The 26162-nt window shown below is 41.1% G+C and overlaps 1 protein-coding gene and 1 long non-coding RNA gene across 5 annotated transcripts in view; one reads left to right on the forward strand and one right to left on the reverse strand.

Annotated features, from left to right (window-relative positions):
* Positions 1–26162, reverse strand: part of DOCK5 (dedicator of cytokinesis 5) — a 211206-nt gene that overhangs the window by 109183 nt on the left and 75861 nt on the right. For both annotated transcript variants that reach the window (XR_007406049.1, XM_049101457.1), the window contains exons 3-8: positions 22289–22329; positions 17333–17388; positions 15594–15690; positions 5300–5448; positions 2381–2516; positions 883–1040 (exon numbers count right to left, since the gene is read on the reverse strand). Coding sequence is in view for 1 of the 2 variants with exons in the window: in XM_049101457.1 (XP_048957414.1) it covers positions 883–1040; positions 2381–2516; positions 5300–5448; positions 15594–15690; positions 17333–17388; positions 22289–22329 (637 nt within the window). In the remaining variant the exon portion in view is untranslated. The remainder of the gene's footprint in view (positions 1–882; positions 1041–2380; positions 2517–5299; positions 5449–15593; positions 15691–17332; positions 17389–22288; positions 22330–26162) is intronic.
* Positions 25770–26162, forward strand: part of LOC112669725 (uncharacterized) — a 52553-nt gene continuing 52160 nt past the window's right edge. For all 3 annotated transcript variants that reach the window (XR_003142473.3, XR_003142472.3, XR_003142474.3), the window contains exon 1: positions 25770–25921. This is a non-coding gene — a long non-coding RNA (uncharacterized LOC112669725). The remainder of the gene's footprint in view (positions 25922–26162) is intronic.

A 26162-nucleotide genomic window follows, 5' to 3' on the forward strand; every position in this document is an offset into this window, starting at 1 on the left:
GCCCAGCTCTGTGATACACACCCAGGGTGGACCCAGACAAACACTACTCAGGATAGGCAAAGGCACAGCCGATTCTATCACATTTTGCTTCGGGTCATTCTCCCACCTCCAATTCTTTGTATAAAAGTTTCAGCTCTTCTGAATCTGGAATCTAATTTCAAAATAATTACTTTAAATCCATCCCCTGGAATCCACACCACTACACTTAAACAAAATTTCTACTATAGAAATAAACAATTTGTAAGTAACAACCTTGAACAACATCTGCTCAAGAAGAAATCTGTTTTCTTAGCTGCTCAGCTAAATAGTAGCATGACTGTAGGGTCAAACAAAGCCTATTATCATTCCCTACAGCCTTAAAAAAAAAAAAAACTTTTTTTTTTTTTTAACAGACTTTATTTTTTAGAGCAGTTTTAGGTTGACAACAAAGTTGAGTGGACATTACAGAGAGTTCCCATATACTCCCTGCCCCCACCCCCACCCCTGCCAACAGAGCCTCACCCACTATGAGCATCCTCCCAGCACAGTGGTACATTTGTTACAATTGCTGAACCTACACCAATACCTTATTACCGCTCAGAGTCCATAGTTTACCTTAGGGTTCACTCTTGATGTTTGTATTCTACTGATTTGGACAAATGTATCATGACACACATCCACCATTATAGTATCATACAGAATAGTTTTACTGCCTTAAAATCCTCTGTGCTCTGCTGATGTGTTCCTCCCTTATCTGGTCCCCATGGTCTTTTGAACTCTTTGTCCCCGTCTCTGATAAGTTTTATGTGACTCTAAGACCCTGGGAGTACATAGACTGTGGGTAGCAGGTGAAGGCTGGGTATTTTTGCAAGGTCAAGAGCAGATGGCCTGGGACTCCACTACCTGATGAAGGTGGACTGGTCCGGGTCATAGAGGGCCATGAACAACTCAGCGTCTTCCCCAATGTTGCAGACAAAGTTCTTGAAGTTCACATAGAGGCCATAAGTGTGGACAGCACTGAAGACAGACTGGCCTCGCAAATCTAGGTTCTGAAGAACTGACTGAACACAAAGGAGGAGAGAGAAATCATCTCAGTTTCAGCAAATGGAAAATAATGGCCAAGACATGGGCTGGCAAATGGGGAACAAGTATAATTACCACCTGAGGGGAGAAACACTGACAGAGAAGAAAGTGTGTGCATGTGGCCAAAGGAGCAAGTGAGCAAAATATAATCACTATGATTTGGATGCTCAAGACTGTCCTCTTTGTGGGGTGCCTGGGTGGCTCAGTTGTTTAAGCACCCCACTTTTGATTTTGGCTCGGATCATGATCTCAGGGTCATGAGATGGAGCCCTGTGTCAGGCTTCACGCTCACCACAGAGTCTGAGATTCTCTCTCTCCCTCTCCTTTTGCTCCCCCTCTCCCCACTGTGCACACACACTCTTTCCTCTAAAATAAGTAAATAAATCTTTCAGGGGGTGCGGGGGGAAGGACTGTTGTGTTCAGGGCCTTGAATGCAGCGAATTCAGTTAGTGCTATCTAAAGATGACAACTCATGGCTTAGCAGCTTCGAGAACTTCTCATCTCTCACAAAAGCTTCTGAATGAGCCTCATAGGCACAAAAATCATGATCCATTATCCTTCTTTTGGGGAATAGCTCTCATTGCAATACTGGAAAGGCCTCACTCTCAAGTGTGGTTAGCCACTGGATCCAGAAACACAATTAAATACAATTATAACTGTACTAAAGAAACAAAAAAACAACAGACTCAATAAACAGAAGCCTTTACTCATTAGAACAGAAAGATTAGAAGAATATATGCCAAAATATCAATATGGATGGGTCTGTGTCATCATACTATGGCGGGTTTTTCTTGTTCTCTTTCTCTGTACTTTTCTAATTTTTATTTAATATCTAATTGTTACTTTCAAAACCCTTGGAATGCTTTATTTTTAAATATTTTATTATTTAGTTTGGAAATTGTATCATATATACCAAATACAGATAGTTACACCATACAAAGAAAGGCTCCCTCCCACCCAGTTCTCCTTCCTAGAGGCAATCATTAATTATCAATTTCTTGCCTATCACTTCTGAGTTAGTCTATGCATATGCAAACACAGAGATACATATATCCCTTTCTGAGATATGAAGACTAGTGTTCTGTAGACACTGTTCTGCATCTTGCTCTTTTTCTATTAATGCACACTTTTGCAATCTTTCTGTATCAGAAGGTATACCACTGCCTCATTCTTTCTGTTATGTTTTGCTTTCAGTGAAGCAATGAATGATTTTCTAAACATTTCTATCTCTGGTTGTCCATGACTCCCTTTCTCTCATTAAAGTAAAAGCAAAACCGGAATCTCGGCAGCCCAAATCTAGACACTGGAGAATGTATACCTTTTCTTCTTGGATCTTCTCCTCAATCCTTTTCGAGGCCATTTCATGGGCCTTGAAGAGGGCAATGGTGCTGGTCTCATCTGGGTCCAGGATGTTCCCATTGTCATCTCTTACTACCAGATCCAACCCAAGCATTCTAGAAAGAAAGGAGTGATTAGCGAGTTCTCCTCATTAAGAACAGACTCTCTCCTGAAGAGTCCCTGGAGGATGCACAGTTAGAAAGCTGGGCGTTGGACCAGTCAAGAACAATTCCTTGGCTTTTCTCTTTTGGATTTCCGCCTCCTTTCCTCATAACTTATGGTAGGTAAGTTATGAAAACTCATGGTCATGTTAACCAAACTCATAGGATATGCAAAGTAATTTGTTCCACAGATCCTCCATAGCAAAGCCAAAACTGGCACTGATTGCGACCAGATTACTCTGACCAATGGCTCTTCCCCTATCTTCTATCACTTGGCATAGGAGGAGTAATGATAGACCAGTCCCCAAATATCTGGGGGCTTTGCCTGATTTCCTTAAAAGTTCAATGTTGAGGACAGTCCTTGATTCAAGACTGTCTTAAAGGCAATCAGTGAAGTAGGTCCTGGCTGTTGGAATCTCATAACCTCAAAGCATGGGCTCTGATTTGAATCTTCGCTTGAATACATGCTACCACAATGATTCCAGGTAATTTACTTCATTTTACAAAGCCCTAACTTCCTCATCTGTTAATATCCCCCATCCTTCAGAGCTGCTGTGAGAATTTAATGAGTTAACACATAAAAAGCACGTAACGCAATATCTAGTATACAGTACACTCTCCACAAATGGCAGCTCTTATCGCTGAAACCAGCACAAGAAAAAATCTGTGTTAAGTTGTAGTTCTGAGTGGTTTTTTTTTAAGATTTTATTTATTTATTCATAAGAGAAACATAGAGGGAGAGAGGCAGAGACACAGGCAGAGAGAGAAGCAGGCTCCATGCAGGGAGCCTGATGTGGGACTCGATCCCGGGTCTTCAGGATCACACCCTGGGCTGAAGGCAGCACTAAACCACTGAGCCACCCGGGATGCCCTGTAGCTCTGAGTATTACATAGGAAAAGTAAGAGCCACATGACCTAGGCATGGCACGATCCCTACCAAGGCTCTTATGCCCGATGTGCACAAAGAAATAGAAAAAAATTTTTGTTTAGTTCCAATAAGTTGGGGACTGTGGTGGAAACAGGATACTGCTATCTGAATACCCAGTGTACATTCCAGGAACCAGCAATTTGGGAGAGTAGGGATGTCCAAACAGCAAGAAAGCTACGGGATAATAGTGAAATATGCCAAGTCTTTGGGAAGAAAGCAAAAATGTCTAATTACCCTCCTCACTGTTTTATAGCATCTCCATCAACTGATTTAATCTGGCAGATTCCTTTCCATGGCAGCCAGACCCACAGGCCACCCACACGCAGGAGCTATGGGTCTTACTGGCAGCTCAGAGACTGAGCACTGAGGCACTGATGAAGCAGCTTAATTTCTTGAGCTGCTTCTAAAGACTGGAGAGGGAAGGCAGGCGTGTCTGACCCTCAGTGGGACATTAACATCCTATGCTGAAGATCAGAGTCCTCCAGGCCAATGTCATACTGTGACAAGACTCAAAAATACTAGGGCAGCCTACGTGCAAGGAGGGAATCTCTTAACCAATCTCAAAGCATGGGTTCTGCTGTCACTTAGACCAGGATTTAAATCTTGGTTTGAATACATGCTAGCAAGATGATTCCAGGTAATTTACTTTATACTTTGACTTATCCCACCATGTCTTTGAAGAAATACTCGAGCACATGATTAGCAACCCCTGTGGCTATAGTCCTATGAATGGACAAGTGACACGGGAGGGAACAGTTCATTCTTAACCCTAAGAAAGGAGCATTAAACATGAAATCATCAAGTTTGGGGTTCAAATTTAGACTTCCCCACTTCTGATCTCTGTGACTTGGAAATAAATTACTTAAGTTCACTTGATCTGTTTCTTTAACCATAAAATGAGTTATAATCAAGTAAGATATGTGAAGGTACATAGGAGATTTCAAATAATGATTGAATATGAATCTTGTATGTCATAGTCACTCCAGATATTTCTGAATATAGTTGCCAGAGTCTATAACATCTAAGTCCATAGGATAATGAGCTGTATTTTTTACAGATGTCAGAAGTACATTCAAGAGTCCTGAGGCAAAGGGGGAAGGGAAAAAATCACATATGCACAACTTGAAGAAATTTAGAAAATGAAATGTCAGACAGATCACCAACAAAACTGAGGAACCAACCCAATCTTTTAAAAGGAGCTAGTCAGGAGAGATGTATCCCAGGCTACCATAAACTGATGAGTGGACTGATTTCCCATTTTCCAAAGGGAATCTATAGATCTGCTTTAACTAATCAGAAAATTAACAAAGCGATGAACTCTTTCGAGGTTACTGGAGACATAATTGACAGGCTAAGAATATGTTTTACTCTTCTTGTAAATTTGGTTTTTATACACTTCACACAATGGTCCCAGTTAGGGACATGGAGATAAAGACAGAATGAATCTGACGTTGATTTAAAGTTGGAATAAGAACTGTGATCCTTGTAGGCCTCAGAAAATGTGACTTTGGATGCGCTATCCCTTTCAGGCTTGTTTGGCAGCAAAGTCCCATCTTCCCTGATCATCTGATCATCCCTGATGATCTTCTCTGATCATCCTTGACCCAGAGATCCCACACAGGGTCTGGCCTCCACGAGGGGACTGACTGCCAAATTTTTCTAACAAAATTAAATGTCTTCCAATGCAGAAAGAGAGAGCAGTAAGCACCATTCTTTGACAATTCCAAGATGGAAAGCTGATGGCAAGCCATCCTTAGCACAAATGTGTCCATCTCTTTCCGAGTTCTCGGTGAAATTGTCCCTGGTTTACCTGTTGCCATGATCGATTTTGGCTGTGACCTTTTTCTTGAGCTCTGCCAGTTCGTCCTTGGGGAGTGTTCCAGACAGGATCTGGGACCGCCACTCAATCAGGCTGTACGTCATCTGCTGCAGCTGGCGGAAGAGCGTGACCTTATTGCTCTAGGATGGGAAATTGAGGTGGAGGAAAGAACAAAAAATGAAGGTGTGGAGGATGGAAGGCATCTTTCGACTTGACTCTTACTCTATAAGGTATTGCTTAAGCAAATAATTTCACCATACAGTAAGCTGTGTGCTTCAAAGAATTTTTTTAAAAATGGGATGGCTTTGCTCTAGGCCATTCCCACTCCCTCTTCTATTCCAATTTTAGAATCAGATAAGCCACTGGAGGATGGATGGTAGCTCCTAAGTCATAAGTATATCAAATCATCCATGTATCCAAAGTTCAACCATGGCCCTCCTTTGTTTTAAACCCTCCAGGGAGTTCCTCTGTCCTCCAGAGACAGAAAATCACATTGTAAACCCCATGGGTCCTGCCCACATACCCAATTGCATTTTATTTTTTTCAAAAGATTTTATTTATTTAAAAAAAAAGATTTTATTTATTTATTCATGAGAGATGCAGAGACTCAGAGACATAGGCAGAGGGAGAAGCAGGCTCCTCATAGGGAGCCTGATGCTGGACTCGATCCCTGGACCAGGATCACACCCTAAGCTGAAGGCAGGTGCTCAACCATTGAGCTACCCAGGCATCCCACCCAGCTGCATTTTATACCAATGTCTACCTCAAAAATCTATGTTCCTTTCTTGCAAAAGCTGTGTCCATTTCTCTTAAGTGTTCCAGACCCTCTCAATATGATACCTCTTCTCCTTGAAACTACTTTTCTCCTCTTCCCTCAAACGTCCCCCCATTTCGCACCTCCTCACACACTACAACCTCTACCAATCATTAATTCTTACTTCTTTGGTCTCAACTTAGAAGTCTCTTGCTCAAAACCCTAATGATGGGCTGGCTATCCCTCCCATTGTTCCTGGAATTTGCTCCCATTCTGGCACTCAGAACCCAGAGACCATCTTGGCCCATCTGACCCTCTTCTTGGACGTAAGCTCCTAGAGGGCAGGATAAGGGGCTTGTTCATGCTTGTATCCCTAGGAACTGATATGGAGTAGACGTTCTATAAAATGTACTGCATGAGTGAATTACGGATGGAGAAAGAATTATCATTTCAGAGATAAAGGATAATGGAAAATGAAATGGACAATATTGTTTTAAAGTCCTCATAAAACTGTAAGACCATCCCAGAAATCATCAGACCTACAATAATTAAACTACTATTCTGGGCTTCATTAAGAACTTCTCTATCTGAACCAAACTAACTTATGACCAACTAATTATATGTACCTCTGTCATTTGAAGAGTCAAATATCTGATTTCCAAGCGATTATGACCTTGCCTCTATCTAAATGAGTATATAGTTATATATGTAAATAATATCACTAACATACACAATATTGTTTACATAAATAACATACATCTCATTTTATTCATATAAAATAATTTTAAATTGTGACAAGAACCAGAAGGAAAACAAATGGGGGCAATATGATGGGGGAAGGAAGACACTTGAGATAAAGTCATAATGGAAAACTGTTCTGTGTATCACTTTTGAAACATGTTTTTTAAAAATAAAAACCTGCACAATTCCACTCACGACTTACATACTACAAAATCACTTCTTTTTTATTTGCAGGTAAAAATTCATGATATATTTATATAACTAAATATTTTTAAATTATAGAAAATATTATTATCTGCTATAAAAATAATGCAACCCCGCCCCCCCAACACACACACTCAAAGAAACTGTGGATGGCTATAGAGCGTGTTCTTCTGTGATCTTCTTCTACAACAATCCCTGGGGCAGATTCCCAGGCAAGTTATCGAGTACAATCAAGATACTGAAAATACCCAAGATACTCCTGAACAAAGAGTAAACGTGGAGCAAAGAGCCCTCAGCCCAGAAGTGGGGACGGGGGAGACAGCGAAGACTAGCAGAGTGGGATAAAAACCCTAAAAGAAGGTCAATGTTCTGAGTGCACAAAAGAGAGAGTCAAAGAACTCACTTCTATGCTCCATAAACACTACTGATCTGAAAAATACAGACCGTGAAACCTGCTTCAAATTTTGTACTGCCTACGTTTTAGGCTTTTAGCATTTTCTGAATTGCCTCTTCCTCATCAGCCAGTCTTTCAAAAAAGCATAAAAACGGGACTTTAAAAAGTTCCATTTTTAATAAGCAAAGATAAAACTGTTTTTTTTTTTTTCATGCAGTACTGTATAAAATGTTGCCATCCATTGTCTTTCAATCTGAAAAGGGGAGTGAAAAATTAAGCCCATAAAATTCTGCCTTTCAAAGCTGCTAGGCAGAGAGGGGATCTTCTTTCTTGCAACCCATTCGTCTACTCTTAGGTGTTTTTTTTAAGTGTTTTCTAATTTTAATGAAGATATTAGTCCTCATATTATGGTAAAAAAAATAATGCGGGAGGTGTTGAGACTCCAGGGAGCCTCTCTGAGAGACAGTGCTTTGTGACACATGGTCACAAGTTCTTGGTCTCAATTATATTAGACACTATCCAAGGCAATTTAATTATTGCCTGTTCATATCATCTTGTTTGCCAAGATCCCCCCATAAAAGAAGGATGAAGACAGCCATTCTTCTCTGACTCACTGTGCCAAATTAATTCTGAATAGACAAGCTGGAACACACCAAAGTAAGCAATTTCCCCAGTTATTGAGGAAATGGATTTTATTGCCACATTTCTAAAATTGTTCTAAGTAGGATGTTCTGTAGTAGCTGGACCCTGATGCTTATGGGTTCCCAGGGAAGCACATGAGGACAGGTGGAGGAGAAAATCAAGCACTCCCCAAAAGACCCTGAGTCTCCATCTGTTGTCCCATCATGCCCCCCCTTCCTGTCTTCTTTCCTGAACTCTCCATTGCCCAAGCCTGCCTGTTGCAGAGCACCTTCTCTGTTATCATTAATCCCCACTTTTTTTTGCACTAGTAGCTATGGGTCACATAATTTAAGAGGGCAGAGAATTTATTTAATAATCCCTTTGATCCTCTCTGCAAAAGTCAGCACAGCCCTGGGAACAGAAGAGCAACTCAAAAACAAATTCTGACAGTTCACATGTAAAACTCCACTCTGGTCTCAGTTTCAGTTACAGCTGCATGAAAGAGAGAGAGTAAAGGCATTCCTGTACTTGCTTAGAATTTCTCCCTCTTTTCCTCTTGGAAATCTTGAAGGTCTTGCTTTTTACATTTCTATTCTGAATGGCTCTCTCTCTCTCTCTCTCTCTCTCTCTCTCTAAGAATTTCTAGAGATAAAAAAACAAAGTCACAAGAAAAAAGCTTTGCCTTCAGCAGTGGCCACGAGGGGTACAGAAGGCCTCCACTGAGTATTTCAGAAATTCGAGAGACCACTGGGACGATGGCACCAGCACCACTTCCCTGGGTGTCAGAAAACCTGGACTGTATTTGTCATTTTCTCAAAGGAGGCAGAAGACAGTCAAAAGACTTTTCTCTGGTCCTGTCTCCATCTGCAAAGGAGTATTTCCTCTGCTCGCCAACCTCTCCTCTTGCGTGCAGATTTTGATTTAGAGGTAAAAGGCCATGACGGAAAGTATGGGGACTGGGTCTCTATCTCTAATTCTATCATTACCTTGCTAAACGACTTTGGGGAAATCATTCCCTCTGAGATACATCCATCTGGAAAACAAAGGAACTGGGTCAGAGACCCATTCCCCAGGATAAGCAAGCGTCCGTGAGTCTAGGCGGAGACATTAAACTTAATTACTCCTGCAAGCAACTTCCTGATTAACTCTATCTGACTCTGACCATCTCACTCCCAACGTGCTCACATGCTCGGGTGGCTCCATATCAAATTTCACCTGTAGAGAGCTCTCTGCAGGGACTCTCCTGTCCTTCTGTAACTCTGGGGGTCCTGGTTCCTGGATGTCCTCCTGCCACGCTGACTCCAAACTCTGGGAGAAAGGGAATCCATGTGGCCCTGGCCCCTCTTCCTCTCCATTCCTTTCAGTGCATCTTCTCCCTGCCAGAAAAAGGCTTTGCCTGACTAGCAAAGGCTTCATTTTTGAAGGGAAGATTCCAGTAAGACACTCTTTGCCTCAGGAAGTAGCACAAGAAATCCTGAGAGGCAGGCAACCAAGACAGAGTAAAACCAAACTGGAAAAACAGCCAAAGCACACCCCCTGCCCTGTCCCGGTCACTGCCGAGTCTCATCTTGTGTCTCATGAGAGCCAGGCCCCAGCCGGGCTTGCAACTCACAGATGGAATGCCCTGACAACGAGACCAAGTTTTCTATGGGAATTTTCTGTCCCTGGTAATAAGCAATCAGATGCTGGTTTCCAACCATGAGACTAGCTTAATTACACTTCAGAGCATATGCTCCAGCAGCCAGTAATAACCACCAGTTCAAAAAGATTAGACTTGAGTAGCTTTAATCTGCACGGCTATGCAATGATGGGAAGAAAGGCGATTCATTGTGTCTGGCAAGTTCCCCACCCCCACCTCCGTTAGGGGCACTTTCTCCCCTCCAGATTTTTATACAACTACAGACCAGCTCAAGGTCTTATTGTACCCACAAATTTTAAATGAGAGAAGATCAGGGGCAACTGGGTGGCTCAGTCAGTTGGGCGTCTGACTCTTGGTTTTAGCTCAGGTCATGATCTCAGGGTCCTGGGATCAAGCCTCACATGGGGCTCTCTGCTCCATGGGGAATCTGCTTCTCCCTCTCCGTTGTCCCTCCCCCATCTCTCTAATAAATAAATAGATCTTTTATTAAAAAAATAAATAAATGTGGGGCACCTGGGTGTCTCAGTGGTTGAGCATCTGCCTTTGGTTCAGGGTGTGATCCGATCAAGTCCTGCATTGGGCTCCTCACAGGGAGCCTGCTTCTCCCTCTGCCTATGTCTCTGCCTCTCTCTGTGTGTCCATCATGAATAACATAAACAAAATCTTTTAGATAAACAAATAAATATGAGAAACCAGTCTGTTCTATGAACTACATTTTAGCAATTACATTCACTTGATTCAATAATGCATATTAATCACCTTCTATACCTGGCTTGTTATGTTTCTCTTTTTTGTAAGGAAAAAGGATTAGATTTAGTCTCCCCAAATTACATGGACAAAACAGCCTGGCTGACCAAAACTCACCAAACCATTGCTCCAATTGGAAAGTGGGGAACCACACTGAGCTAAGTCTCGGGGTGAAAGGTTCTAGAGTATGTTTAACATCAGCAAATATCTCCATATTTCCAGGACAGTCCCACTTTCAAAAATGCTCATCCCTCTGTCCTCACAAATACACCCTAACTTGTCAGTTTTCAAGTCCTGATTATTGGTTGAGAAAAATACATTATGACGTGGGATGTAGATTCATGCCTATTCAAAACATGTAGCCAGGTTGTTATTGAGAAGGGAAATCTGGGTATTACATCAGTCCAATCAGTCTAAATCAACACCTCCAGCTGGCGGAACTCACGTGGAACAAGGGAGATGTGCTGCTCGAAAGGAAAGGAGGCCAGGGTTCAGTTCACTGGATCTACTTTCCCAAGCTAGGGAGAATACATGATCCTGAGCGGCAGCAAAGAATAAGGTGCAGAATACTTACAAACCACTGGTGGATGGCACTTAAATTCACACAGAGCCCAAAGGGGCCCCTCTGTCAGCCCTGAGCTGGAGGATGCACTGTAAGACGACTTCGGGGCAGAGTTCCACAGTACGATCTAGTTCTCCTAACATGTCCCATACTTTGTGTGCTCTTTCATGAAGCAGTGATGTAAAGGCATTGTCAGGGGCTGTCACATTTTGATGACAAAGCACCAGGCACTGTCCTGGAAGTTTTATACAGATTATCTTTCTAAATCCTTAACAGCAAATGTGCAAGGCATATGTAATATATAATTACCATTTTAGGTGAGGAAAATACAATGTAGGTGTCAAAGGACTTGTCTCAGGCTATAGAATCAGCTAGTGGCATACCCTGGACCCAAATCCCTGCCTTCAGGATCTGAGTTCTTTCTGTTTTATTTTTTTTTTTTTTTTTCTTTCTGTTTTAGTATGTAGTAACTATTACTGAGTTTGCTAATTTCTTTTTCTGAATATAAAAATACATACCAAGTAAGAGAGTAAGCCAGAATTTAAGAACCGGCTGTTTGACCCCAGTGTCCACAATCTTGCCATTTCACCAGGCGACCACCACTTCACTGTTTCCCCCTTCCCAAATCAACCAGTGAAAACACGCCCACTAAACCAGTTCCAAATGAGAAAGAGCAGCATAGACAAAGCCAGAAACTGTTGTGAATTCGCACTCTGCATTGGCAGACTTCCCCTTTCTTTGCTGGAATGATCTATGCCTCCCAGACCTGAGCCTATTGACTAAGGAGGCTCACTATCTGTGCTGAGAAACACTTAGCAAAGTTATTGAGTGCTCAAGGTCACTCCGCCTAAGATGATAACACAAGGCAAAGGAAGTGGCCTTGGATGGGGGTGGGCAGGGGGCACACACAAGGGAGCTTCAGAGACTCTGAGTTAGGTCAAGGGATGCCAAGTCAAGGCTGCCCAGAGGGAGGACATCCAAAGCGGCTACTGTTTCAAGTTAAGACAGCAGCAAGAATGCCATGTGCAGAGTCCTGGATGTTCGATCTGCACAATGACTTCACAGCCATCACCTCTCTTCATGCTCTCACAACCCCAGGGAGTCAACAAGGCAGATTTTACATAGCTTTCACACAGGGCCAGAATCCAGAAGATGCTTGGAAACATCAAGTGACTTGCCCAGGACCACAGAGCTAGTTAGGGCAGGGCCTGGATGAGAAACCAAGCTTCTGAATTTCTAGTCCAGTGTTTATTCCCTATAGCCTGCTTCCTCCCAAAAGCATAAAGCCAACATCACCAGGAAAAACAATTATATGGGACAAAATAATACTAATAGAACAAAGAGGAAGAGAAGACACATGGGCTTTGTCATCATTTCTTTTTCTGCTTTGGATGAGTGGGTTCTCCTCTCTTCAGCATAAGGAACTCCTCTCTCCTTTAAAACTTATTTATGGTTGGGGTACCTGAGTGGCTCAGTGGTTGAGTGTGTCTGCCTTTGGCTCAGGTAATGATCCCAGGGTCCTAGGATCAAGTCTCACATCGGGCTCCCCACAGGAAGTATGCTTCTCCCTCTCCCTATGTCTCTGCCTCTCTCTCTCTCTCTCTCTCTCTCTCTGTGTCTCTCATGAATGAGTGAATGAATGAATCAGTGAATAAATAAAATCTTAAAAACATATTTGTGGTTATTTCGCAAAGTTACAGTATGGCTACTAAAAATAAATCACAGCTATCCAAATGTCTTTCCTGTCTAGGCTGGGCTTACACTGGTTAGTGGATAGCATTTTCCTCTCACGTAAGACTCTGGGTCTACTACATAAATTTCTCATGAGCAGGGACTGAAAAGGAGAGAACTAGTAAATGTGTTGTAGAGAACTGTGGAGGTTCTAAGACTCCACAAGCATCTTGAAAGATATCAAACAAGGGGTGCTTGGGTGGCTTAGTCTGGTAAGCATCCAACTCTTGATTTCAGCTTAGGTCATGATCTCAGGGTCGTATAATCAAGCCCTGCTTGAGATTTTCTCTAGCTCCTTCTCCCTCTGCCCCTTTCCTGCTCGTGTGCACATGCATGTTCTCTCTGTCCCTCTAAAAAAAAAAAAAAAAAAAAAAGGTATCAAACAGAACACCTGGTCTCATAATCTGAGGGAGGAAATGCAAGAAACACAAGTACTGATGTAGATTAGTAAAATCTGTGTTCATCTTTATGCAAACCGAAAGGACTTACAGAATCAGAAAGCAAAAACACTGATAAAATTGTGGGGGGGCGGGCGTGAAAAACTACAGACTTGGTGTCCTTTTACCTTTTACCCAGTGACGCACAATATTTGAGGTTTGTTACTCTGATGCAAATTTTTGAGAAAGAAGCTCAGAAATTCTGCCTGAAGTGAACTGTCAATATTTTAGGAAAGAACAGGAAGACAAGAGAGAAAGCCGTGATTAATAATGAACCCATTTTAAATGGATTTTTAAAATAAATAAGTATGTATCAAAAGCAGAAGCAGATTGCTGAGCCATATCAATTGATTAAGATTTCCACAATGAATGTCTTTTTGACATTTACAGCAGCTATCAGACATTTTTTAAATATTCACAATTACCACAATGATTATTTGATTAGATGTCAAAATTAAGATGGGAAATGCGCTTGCCCCTCTCAGAGAAGATGGAGGTCCATCCGTTCATCCTTCCTTCCGTCCTTCCTTCTTTCCTTCCATCCTTCTTTCTTTCTTTCCTTCCTTCCTTCCTTCCCTCCTTCATTCCTTCCTTCTCTGCTTCTTTCTTTCTTGCTAAGAACCCATTTCTGCTATTAAATAGTGAAATGCCCATACAGGAAATCTTCACACTGGGCTTGCCCACATCTAACTACTAAGAGATTTTGGAAGCCCAAAATCATGAATCAGGCTTCCTCTTCCCTGGCTGACTTCTCATTTCCATCAATAGCAGACATGGCACAATCACCTGTGAACATGTGGAGGACACAGTAATGAAGTGAGCACAAGAGCTGTGTCTTAACAAGAAGAAAAGTCTATCTCATTCATATTCTTCACTCTCCAACATTACCACTTTAAAAATCTCATTTCCCAGTACTTAACTCTTGGATACGTTTCGCCACTCATCAATTTCCAGAGAGAATGCATTAAGGAAGTTCCCTGTGTATGTGCACTCCTCATTTATCAGACTTGTTGCAACCGCCACTAACCAATCAATTAACCAGAACCAGAGAGTGCTTTCAACAGATGTACCAGATGATCGATGTAGGCCAAAGGGCTTAAAACAGCATGTCAGTCCTCCCAGAGCTGAGAGCTTGTGATTTAAGAATTTACAGGTAGCTCTCCCCTCAATTACACATAAAGAGATCAAAAGAGCACTTGCATTACAAGGCAGTGTGCCCCAAGGGTCAAATGATGGGCTCAGCAGTAAGAGCTCCTATGGTCCAGAAGGAAACGTTATGGATTGGTATGTTTAGAAGCTACATGATGAGGAAGAAAGAACCTGAATTAGGCCTTGAAAGATGGGCAGGCAGAGAAAAATCCTGTGCTTTTCCACCAAAGGGATTGGTGATTTCTGCTGCTGTGATCCATCATGGGTAACAACGGCTCATGGAACAGGATGGAAATGAAATCATATGTTAGCTCTTAGAAGTTATGCTAGAATGAGCTTCTGATTACTGTTTTTGGTACTATGGGTCTAGAGGGAGGTGTCCTTCATAAGTTATTAAGACTGGCTTGTGAGAGTTCAAATGAAGAATCAACACATGACTGAACAAAAACCCAGATAAACAAAATCACATAAAGGAAACAGAATGACTTCCAGGCCATGGGGGTCTAGTCTACTCTGTCACTGCACTCATTATGCATTGAATGAGAAAATATATCTTCTTCTGGTCAGCAGAGGAAGATGCTTACAGAGGCAAGGCCTAGTGATGCTTATGTACTCCAGGTCTCCAGGAAAGAGGGAACATTAGAAAAAAGATATTTGTGCATTCCAATGTCAAGGAAAGAGCTTCCTAGTGTGCACATTGCTGCCAGGGGACTTGGAGCACTCCTGACGTCTTGAAGAGAGCAGCCCCCAGTGTTTTCAGTCAGATGATATTAAAGGCCAGATCTACCTTCTCCTAACTGCCAGCCTACACATAACTTGTGATGATGGTTCATCATGGAGAGAATGTGCTGGTTCCTGTGAAATTTCCCACTGACTTGGGGTGTCTTATAGCATTCTGAGGTCAAACTATTGTTCCAAGAAATAGTCACCTTGAGTTGGCCTTGGAAAGAAAGACTCTTTAGATGGTGGCTCATTAAAGCCATTCAGGTTGCAGTCTGTAAGGACACTGGCCAAAGAGGGAGTCCTCATGCGGCTAGCCAATGAAACACTGTCAAGTTCCTATCCACCAGAATACACATCAAGACTAGGAGCTAGTCCCGTCATTTCTTCCACCATCCCTAGATCACCAATGCCCCTAACTCCAGGACAGTGAGAATGTGCTGGTTATCAGCCACTGTACAGTCCAGTTAACACACACCCTATTCCACACACAGAGCCCAAACATTGCTGACACCTTGCAGCAGGACAGACAGGCCAGGAGCCCAGAAATAAGACTACCAGCTTCAAGACCCAGGGGAAAGCTCACCACATAGAGTTTGCGCCAGATGACGACCCATTCTCGCAGTGTCGACGTGAGCTCCTGCACCAGTGGAAGCTCACCAGGAATCACAGTCTCATTTTGCCTAAGGAGAACAACCAGACAGATGCTCATGTTACTCCAGGTGGATCATCCCTGCTTTGCTTGACGGGGGTCATATTCTCTATGGCTCAAAGATAGGTGTCGGGCTGGTCTGGCTGGAAATAAAACGCACCCCTTGTGGGGAAATTTGTTGAGCAGACTCTACTATACCTAAGCACCTGAGAAAAGAAGGGACTTAGCAATACAGCTCTCAAAATGAATGGTTCCTGCAATGGAACAGGCCTTGGCCCAGCCTGGACCACACCACGTTGCGTCTCTACTGGAGCAACTACTGAGCTGGGGTGGCTTCAGTGACTCCTAGGGATGGAAGCCAAAATCCAGTATTTTAGCTGGTTCTGCCATTTCATTAGGGAGGGTGAGTGGAGAAGTGTGCATGGCACGAGGGTCATGGGGCTGGTGATCTCACAAGGACCTGTGAGAAGAAGAGTTAAGAGCAAGTAAACAAACAGGAAACAGAGGTAGGATTGCCAGACTTAACTAAGAGTACATGATGCCCAGTTAAGTTTGCATTTCAGATAGATTAAAATAATTTTTTAGTGTAAACATGATGCATTAAATACCTAGGACATATTTACTGTAAACAATTACTTGTTGTTATCTGAATTTCGAACTTAACTGGGCACCCTGCATTTTTATCTGGCAACCCTCGTTAGTGGGAATATGCCTTCCGCCAGCATGGCGGCAGCTCATGACAACAGAGGCTGCTCAGAAATGGCCCACTGGAAAGAAGATTCTCTAGGAGGCGGGGGACATCTGGTTATCTTGGTTCTGCTACTGAAGGGCTGTGTGAATTTGGGCCTGTCTCTATGTCTTGTCTATAAAGTGTGGGTGCAGAACTTAAAACTGAGAATGTTCTTTGCTGCTTTGAGTCTGCGTGACTCTGATCCTTCCACTCTTTATCAGCCCTGGGATTCCAGTCCTGCTCCAGGCTCTCCTTCCCTCCTTAATTCTCCTGCCTTTGGGCTCACCAACCCAGCAACTTCTTTCTCTCACCTCAGGCTGTGTCTTACTCCTCTCCTCAGCCACCACAGAGGCAGTACTTTCCAGGACAAATGGTAAGGTGGATGAGAAATTAGAATATCCAAAACTTAATGGATTTTATCTGCAGAGCATCTTCACACACAGTATTTCCCCTAATTTCACATGGAGCTCACAACTGATGCAGGGCTCGATTTACTTCCTCCAATTTGTATTGGCAAAGTCCAAGGTGCAGTAAGACTAACTGCCTGGTCTAAGCTCCAGAGCTGATCACTGCAAGATACAGCTTGCTTATCTCTACCCCAAGGTGGCCAAATTGGGGGTTCTCAGAGATCTTACAGCAAAAGAATGCCAGACATGCATGTGTGCACACATGAGCACGCATATACTCAGTGAGCAGATAGTGCAAAAGGAAGGCAAAGGCCCTCCATTCATTCATTGTCTGTCTATATTATTCTGGTGAAGGATGCCAGAGAGGAGCACTTATAAAAGAAGGAATCATATCAGGAAAAAGTTTTTATTCACTTCTCTCTCTTGTGAAAGGTGCAATTGACGGAGATAAGAGAAATAAAGCCCTTGAGAGACCCTTCAATGATCATCTGATGCGTTCACCAGTTTTTAGGAGTCTTCCTGGGACTGGAACTTACCCTCGGTCCTCCACGGTTGCCTCCTTCAAATGGATATACGTTTCAGGGAAAATACCCTACAAGAGAAGAACATTGGTTATACGGCCATACAAATCTCGGGGTAAAGAGCACAAATTGCATCAAGAATGAATGAAGAGGAGACAGGGTACCAGGATAGTTGCTAGACTGTGCAGTCAGGCTCGCAGGACCTATCACACTAACTGAGCCTAAATGAAAGCATGGCTGGAAAGACAGAAATTAAGATCGGGATTCCCAACGCATGGGAGAAACACTCCATAAGTGGGCAGGCAAACGTGTCCGCGTCAGCTCAGAGCTGCAGTAACGATAAGGAGTTCCACAGCGAGCTCCTAAAACCCTCCAGATCCTACATGCCATGAACTGTTGCCCTGAAAGGGTTTCACATAATTAGTGACATGAAGGGCTATGTACTTAGTGGCCCATAAAATTACAGTGATTTTCTGAAACAATCCCTTCTCAGCACTTTCACTTAAGCCAAATGCACCCCCAATCAATTAGTACTAGTTATCTGGTTATTTTTAGCATTTCCCAGTCTCAAATTGCTCTCCATTCTACAGTCTTAAGAGGTGAGTCTGTATCACTGGTGTGACACTGCCCATGGGAGAATAAACACCCAAGGAGGGCCTAAGAGAGGGACTGGAAACCAGTCAGTAGAAACTGAAGAAGTGAAGATCAGATGGAACCAACAGAAAGCAAGTCATGGATCTGAGTTTTCCTAAATGCCAATGGCTTCTGTTGTTCAACTGTGCAATACACTCATCAATAAATAGAGAAACTGCCATCTGGAAAAGGCATTGCTGTTTTTGGGAACTTAGCCTGCTAGGCCAGTAGAGGTAGAAGTGCCTCACCCTGTACCTGTGAAAGTTAGTGCGACCCTGTGGACACCCTGTGTTGGGGGGGGGGGGGGGCACAGACATGGGAGAAGAATATCTTCCTACCTGGGGGACTTGGTCAAAGATGGGTGGGTGTGTGTACCCAGTGATCCTTAATCCATTCAGAGGCAGAAAACTAGTTAATTTCTACTGGGGTCAGTCTTGTGTTTGGTTGTGTGTGCTATACTTATCTAATACTCTCCTTTCTCCATTTTAGCCCTTTGTCAATACAACAGGAAACTAAGAAAATCTGAGCTTGAGCTGCTCCCAGCATTGGTGATGACAGGGTAGATCCGGTCACTGCTTGAGTCAAAAGCAAAATGACCATCCTTTCCTGCCAGGCAGGAAGAACCAAAAAAAAAAAAAAAAAAGGTATATTACCTTCCCTTCCTCACTCTGAGACTCTGAGAAAGGGGTATGCGTGGGGGTATATAAGAAAGTACTATGCTAATCTGTTATTGATAAGACCCACAACACACAAAGGTAAGCTGACACTGACTTCCTTCATTACAGGGGCAGGATTCAAAGTGATTTTGGAAAACTGATCAAACAGTTAAACAAAGATTCAATGTACATGGGATTCCTTTGGGACCTAATTTCTGATATTCTGAAGCTCCAGATCTGTCCTTAGGGTATCTAAGGAACTTTGGGTGAACTTTTTTTCTTCTGTCCTTTTTTTTTGCTGCTTTGAGTCTGTGAGTCTTTTTTTTTTAAGATTTTATTTATTTATTTATTTATTTATTTATTTATTTATTTATTTATTTATGAGAGACACAGAGAGAGAGGGAGAGAGAAAGAGAGAAAGAGAGAGAGAAAGAGAGAGAGAGAGAGGCAGCGACACAGGCAGAGGGAGAAGCAGAGGGAGAAGCTGGCTCCATGCAGGGAGCCTGATGTGAGACTCGATCCCAGGGCCTCCAGGATCACGCCCTGGGCTGAAAGCAGGCGCTAAACCTCTGAGCCACCCAGGGATTCCCTCTTCCATCTTTTAAGCTGAGGTAAATGTCTTGTTGACTGCCATCCTGGTAGAGAACCAGATTCGATGATGAACTACTTAAAGCAGTAGTTATAAGGAACCACATTTGGAGGTTAAAATAAGGTAACACGGCTCATCCCAGGGAATATCCTTGAAGATTTTTCTCATCAAGAAGGTAAAGGGCCGATTAAAATTTTTGTGCATTCATAATCTGATGACTGGTCTTCTACTAATAATTGGGAGAAATCCAAGATAGAAGCATTTGAAATATGAACATCTTATGTTGTTACATCTAAGCAGATTACATTATATTGAACATACAGACATGATGACTTTCATTTTAAGAGAATATTTATTTCGTTGCATTACTGCTCTGTTATTTGTAGGCACCATTCTCCCATGACAGCACATGTCCACTTATATCCATTTAATTGCTCTGGTAAATCTGAGCCTTGTAGAATTTTTCCAATGCCTTTTGACACACAGAAAGGCAGGATAAACCTGGGTGATATATCACTAATTATAGCCTATCTCAATTTTGATTTTCCTTTCTCAATGCAATCTACTCACTTGAGAAAAAGAAATAAACCAATGATTTTCTAGATATTGCCCTTATCCACATTTTCACAATCCTGCCAGGATCAATAATCAGTTTCTGCAAAGCTCCTGGCATCTTCAATTCCTAAAACCACTAGCTCATTTTATCACCACTCTAAATGGCTTTGTCTGCTGATAAATGACACCAAAAATTTCCATTAAAAGAATAGGCCTTTCAAATAGCTCCTCCCCCAAAGACCAGCAGACACAAGAAAACAGCATTAAGAGAGCATTTCAAATAGGCTGGATCTCTTAATGAAAGGGTGTCAAAAGCTGAACATAATTCATGATGATTGAATTTGAATTCCCTTGATTTTTCTGGGAGCTCTTCACCAGGAAGATATTGCAACTTAAAAATCAACAAGTAAATGCACCGTCCTTGTTTGTACTATCATTTCATTGAATTGCAAAGTCGAATTATCAAGAACTAAAAGAAGCTCCTCCTGAAACAATTCTTCTTAAGGGTGAGATTTAAAGTTTAAATAAGGGTTTTAAGAAGATGAAAACAAAAAAATTAAAAACATACCCAGAACATGTCATTTACACCCTAGCAGAGCACTCTATTTCCTTTTCAAAGTCAACAACAAGGGCACAAGGTGAATAGATATTGATCTGTTAGGGTATCACAGCACACCTTAGAAACTGAGGTATTCTATGTGCAAAAAGGATCCTTACATACTATAAGCTCTCTGAAAGGGAAAAGTGTGGTCTGGGACCTTGTTTCAACATGATTCACAATCATCAGTAAAAATCAAGAATTGTGTTTGTTCTTTTAGTTCATGTGATCTTATCTGAGAATGGGTTTTTGTTCATTTTGTTAAGGTCTTTTTTTTTTTTTTTTTTTTTGAAGATGGGGAAGTATTCTTGCTCTGTAATAAATCCAGAACTTCAAAATGGTTAACTCCAATCATGCTTTGAAATAACTATCATTCCTATAATTATCAGTCAAAGAAACACGGATTGGGCTAAATCCAAACCAAGAAGTAGGAGTATCTCTAAACTACAGACAAGGATCCTGAAAGAAAGAAAGGCTTTAGTCTTCTTTACACTCTCATTCATGACAGAATGTCCCCGTCCTGGGTCCCTATTTAAGGCCTGGAGAAATTAAAGTCAGCAAGAGATTAAATGAAAATAGTTAAGTTGAAAACGAAAACATGTGGCCCAGGAATCTAACTGTGGGCAGAAAAATTCAGCATTAGAACTTGGGGAGGGATAAAAGGACAGATTGTGAGAGTTGACACATTATAAGCAAACACTCCTCTATTTTGGAAGATTATTAAATCGTCAACATTAACAAAATTGTGTGTGTGTATATATGTGTAAATGTAAAAACAGTGAGTGTGACATCAGAGCCAAATATATGGAAAGCCTGATCCAAACAGTGCTGGTTCCTAATGACTACAATCTTGTAAAAAGGTGTTTCTCTAGGCCTTGAGCTCTTCTGAAGTTGTGTGCTCAGATTACTTATATCTCATTCCATGTGTGAAAAATAACAACTGTGGGTATTTTTTTTTCACATGCTTCCTGATAAATTCTAAAATGTTTCTTGGACCTCTCTCCTAATTAGCTTTTTTGCATGTGAACTAACTGTGAAATACTATGGTCCTATCAATGTTGCTCTTTCAAAACAAAGTGCTGACATGCATTGCTGCCCCAGAGTGCAGAGTCAAAGAAAAAGCACTGACCTGACCTAAAATTAACCAAGGGGGGTATTAACGTTACTAATAGATTTTCTTTAGCTTGATGATGAGTAGTTTTGGCACTGGGTATAGGAACCTGCTAGGGTCAGTATTTTTCAAAGTCTCTGACCATGATGAGATACATTTTCATGGCAACCAAATACTTAACTATACTTAAAATACAATTTAAAATACATTTAAAAAATATGTACCTCACACAAAAGTTTCATAAAAGAGTAGTTTTCATGGCATTCCATTTTCTTTTCTACTTTTCAGAGTTTTGGGTTTTGGACAATGTTGGTTAATAATACACTATGTTGATCTCATGATGTATTATTGGAGTCATGAAGTTCACAGTTTCAAAACTACTACTCTGGCTTATCCATTTTTTAATAAAGGGTAGAGTCAAGTACAAATGGGAGATGCTTTAGTTCTAGGTTATTAGCACCGTAGCTCATGGACAAAGAAGCAGCATGGGAACCCCCTGAAGGAGACAGCCAACCTAATAATGTCATTGTATCACCACCCTGCTTAGCTTGAGGGACAGAGCAAGAAGCCTACAAGAGCCCTAGCTAGTGTGTGAATTCACCTCTGGCCTTTATCCTTAAGTTGCCTGGTGGGAAATGCAATCAATGGGATTTGTTCTATTTTACTTAAACACTGAAGTCAGAGAATTTGTTTTCAGATCTAAACAATAAGCCATCACAGAAAACACAAACTAGAGCTAGAGGCAGCGATGAGCAGAAAATGGGATTAGGTAACATAATCCAAAAGTGGCAGACAGACCCAAATTTAAAAATTAAATGTTAAACCATACCTTTTTAGATTTGTTCTGGAGGGTATATCCTCTGTACCAACCTATTGGGGAATAAGAAAACATAATCTTTTATGTTATCTGATATATTTATATTAATAAAAATATTAGCAATATACATCCTCAAATTCTATTGGAATACTGGGATGTAATCCAAGAGGCAACTACTTAGAATGTGTACATTTTGGTTTATTACATCAAAATCTAAATCTATTTTAGAGCTTTATTCTATTTACAGATAAAGGATTTAAAATTCACATAGAAACATGCCTCATCTCTGCTCCTTTGGAGAAAGGAAAAATAACAACAACAACAAAAACAAGACAGAAGACTGCTCAACTTCTTAATACCTAACACCTTACAGTCATTCAGTAAGCATTTTTGCATGAATGAAGGTCTTTCAACCATGTATATACACTCTACAAGTCACCCTATACTATTAAAATACTTTAAAATAATTTACGTAGTCTCTCTCTTATCTCAATTCTCAGGTGAAGAACCACTGTTCTGGAACAGTCTTAAACTGAAATGGCAAATCTTACATATATAAATATTTGCACCTAAAAAAGTTGAAACAAACAATAAAAGACCGTTTTAAACAATTCTTGGCAATGCTATTCATACCCCAATAATAATAAAAAAAATTGCTGGCCTGATGAGGCTTTAAATAAAGCCTTTAAATTCTTTATAAAAATTTCAATAAATACACATACTCCTATTGATGCTTTTCTACCCTCTATCTGGTAAAGAGAGTTTACAACTTATCCATAAACAGATAACTTATATTAAATATATACTGAATACCTACTAGAAGTAACTGACTACAATGATTTTCCTCATTCCCCATGTCCATCAGGCATTAAGTTGGTCATGTTGCTTAAACGAACCTGGTTGTGGGTGGTACATATGTTGTAAAGCAGCCACATACATAGAGTAAGTAGATGCAAACTGTTAATAAAACTTTAGGCATCTGCCAATAGGGTTCTTGAACCGTCTTGTAAGTTGTTCTACATGAAATCATCCAGAGAAAAAGACACACAATATATTCTGGATATATTATATATTACCCAAAAAAAGTTGAATTTACCTTAAGCATAAATTTAATAATATTTTATAAAGTTTTAAACTGTCAGTATTCAAAATTTAAAGAATTTTGCTATTTTTTTACAGGAAAGAATTAGGGTACTATTCTGTGAGATCATTATAGGTTTATATCAAAGCCCACGGTTGAGAAAAAGATACGTGAACAGGAAACACTGCTCCCAATTTTGGATGCCAAAGTGTACAAGAGAGCCAAGTATAAGAAGAAAACCAAGCTAAACATCTCTGGTAGGTTCTGCTGCCTCAGGAAAGTGCCTTTGCTTGAATGAATAGCTTTAGGCTCATCCTGGGGCGGGGGAAGGGCATGAAAACTGAGAAACAATGATCTCTTCCAAGCAGTTTTCATCTCCCTGTGTCCTACAAAACCAAGATGTAACAGTTTGGACTTTGCTCCACTGTCAGAGAGGAATTTCTCTGTACTTCTGTAAACAGTATTTTTGGGCAGCCATTCATCACAGAATTATGCTTCTGAAACCTGTCATTTTTGAGAACTTTTTTTTTCTTTTTTACCTCCTAAGTCTTCTCTAGGATTGTGGTTTGAGTATAACCCCTGTCTAAAGGCACAAAATTACCACACTGAATTTGTAGAATGTTCATTTTGCTTGGCATTAGGTAGTATCAGAACAGTGTCTATCTCTGGAGTTTTAATCATACACTGTCAGGAACCCGTAAATTCAATTGCTAATAACTGCAAGGGATACAAGCAAGAACGTGGTTTTCCAACTGATCTTCATATTTAAAACAGGATAATTATAGTTAAATATGTATGCTTCTAAGGCTTCCAAATGCATCAGGATGCAAAGAGATAGTGAAGGTTCTATCAAACAAGCATAATCAATAAGTAGTGTGAAGTGGTGGGAATCTTGGATGCTTTTGAAAATTAGTAGATTCTTAAAATGAAGAGAATGGTAGGGGATGGTGAACTCAGAGGGCCAGTCTTACCTAGATTTAGGTGAAATGTCAGTCTCAAAGAGTGAGTTTGCAAGCCAATAGATATCTAGAACAGATTGGTCGCCAGAGATAAGAGTGTGCAGATGAGGGTGACATGGGTGAAGGGAATCAAAAGGTACAAACTTCAAGTTATAAAATAATGAAGTCTCAGGGATGTAATCTACAGCATGGCAACCATAGTCAATAATTCTGTGTTGCATATTTAAAAGTTGCTAAGACAGTAGGTCTTATTATTACAATATAATATATAGATATAAATGTTATCAAATAAAATATTAATATATTACAAGGAAAAATAATTTTGTAACCATGCATGCTAATATATGTTAACTAGGCTTATTATGATGAACATTTTGCAATAAACATAAATATGGAATCACTGGGGCGTCTGGGTGGCTCAGTCAGTTAAGTGGCTACTTTCTGCTCAGGTCATGATCTCAGGGTACTGGGATCAAGTCCCCCATTGAGCTTCCTGCTCAGTGGGGAATCCGCTTCTCCCTCTCCCTCTGCTCCCCCTGCCCATGCACTCTTTCTCTTTCTCACTCCCAAAGAAATAAAATCTTTTTCTAAAACAAAAACAAAAACAAACAAAAAAAAGCAAATATTGAATTATTATGTTGTACACCTGAAACTAATAAAATGTTGTACTTCAATCATACCTAAAGAAAACAAAAGGGTAGAGGAGTGAAAAGCGTTTATAGCAACCATGGTGAACATCAAAAGTGATTCTAAGCTAAGGGTGGCTCTTCCATTTGGGAAACCAGCCGTTTCTGTTTCCTGGGACTGGACCAATTCAGAATAAAAATCTCTCCCGTCTGAAATGAAAATATCTGAGAGTTCCTAATTCCATTGCCACAGCTACTTCCTTTATCTGGTTTCTTAGATCATCTCCATCAGTTAAGATTCTGGCATCTGCTCCATGTCATCTCACCTGCCAGATTATCTCTTGCTACTGCACCCTTTCTGGCTCCTATACAACAGGGCCCTTTACTTGGTTTTTCTCCCTGCTATTTATTCACTCAATAAATATTTATTAAACACTAGTCTGATCACCATGGTATAGGAGAGAGCAAAGGTTATCATGAAGACTACTCTCATACAAAAAATAAAAATACAGAAATAAGGTGATTTCAGATAATGGTAGTACTAAGTAAGAAGTGTTTGGCAGAAAATGACCAGTAACATGGGACATTATTTTAGATCAGGTAATCAAGGAAAGGCCACTCCTAGGATCTCAATGGAACCAGTCATAAAAGGAGAAAAGGCAATAAGATGGTTGTCTGAGGGAGGCATAATTCTCAACCCTGGCTGCCCATTAGATTTACCAGGGAACTTTTAAAAATACTGATGCCTGAGCCACATCTCAAATATTCCAGTTTAATTGGACTCAGGTGGGACCCAAGCTTAGTGCTTCTGAAAAGACCCCGTGGTGATATTGATATGCAGCCAGGATTGATTACTGGAGATACTACTTGCCATGGAGGAACTTTGTTTGTATTCTAAGCACAATGGGAAGCCATTGGAATTCTGAATGACATCATGCCTCATGCTTTTAAAAGATCAGAAGATCAGGCTGGCTGCTAAGTAGGAATGGGTTGGGGAGGGGAGGGGGGGCACCTGGGTGGCTCAGTGGTTTAGCATCTGCCTTAGGCTCAGGGCGTGATCCCAGGGTCCTGGGATTGATTCACACATCAGACTCCCCATGGGGAGCCTGCTTCCCCCTCTGCCTATATCTCTGTTCTCTCTGTGTTCCTCTCATGAATAAATAAATAAAATCTTTAGGAAAAAAAATAATGGATTGCAGGAGATGAGACTTAGCAGAAAG

This window comes from Canis lupus, chromosome 25 (genome assembly GCF_003254725.2).
Source record: "Canis lupus dingo isolate Sandy chromosome 25, ASM325472v2, whole genome shotgun sequence".
NCBI lineage: Eukaryota > Metazoa > Chordata > Mammalia > Carnivora > Canidae > Canis > Canis lupus.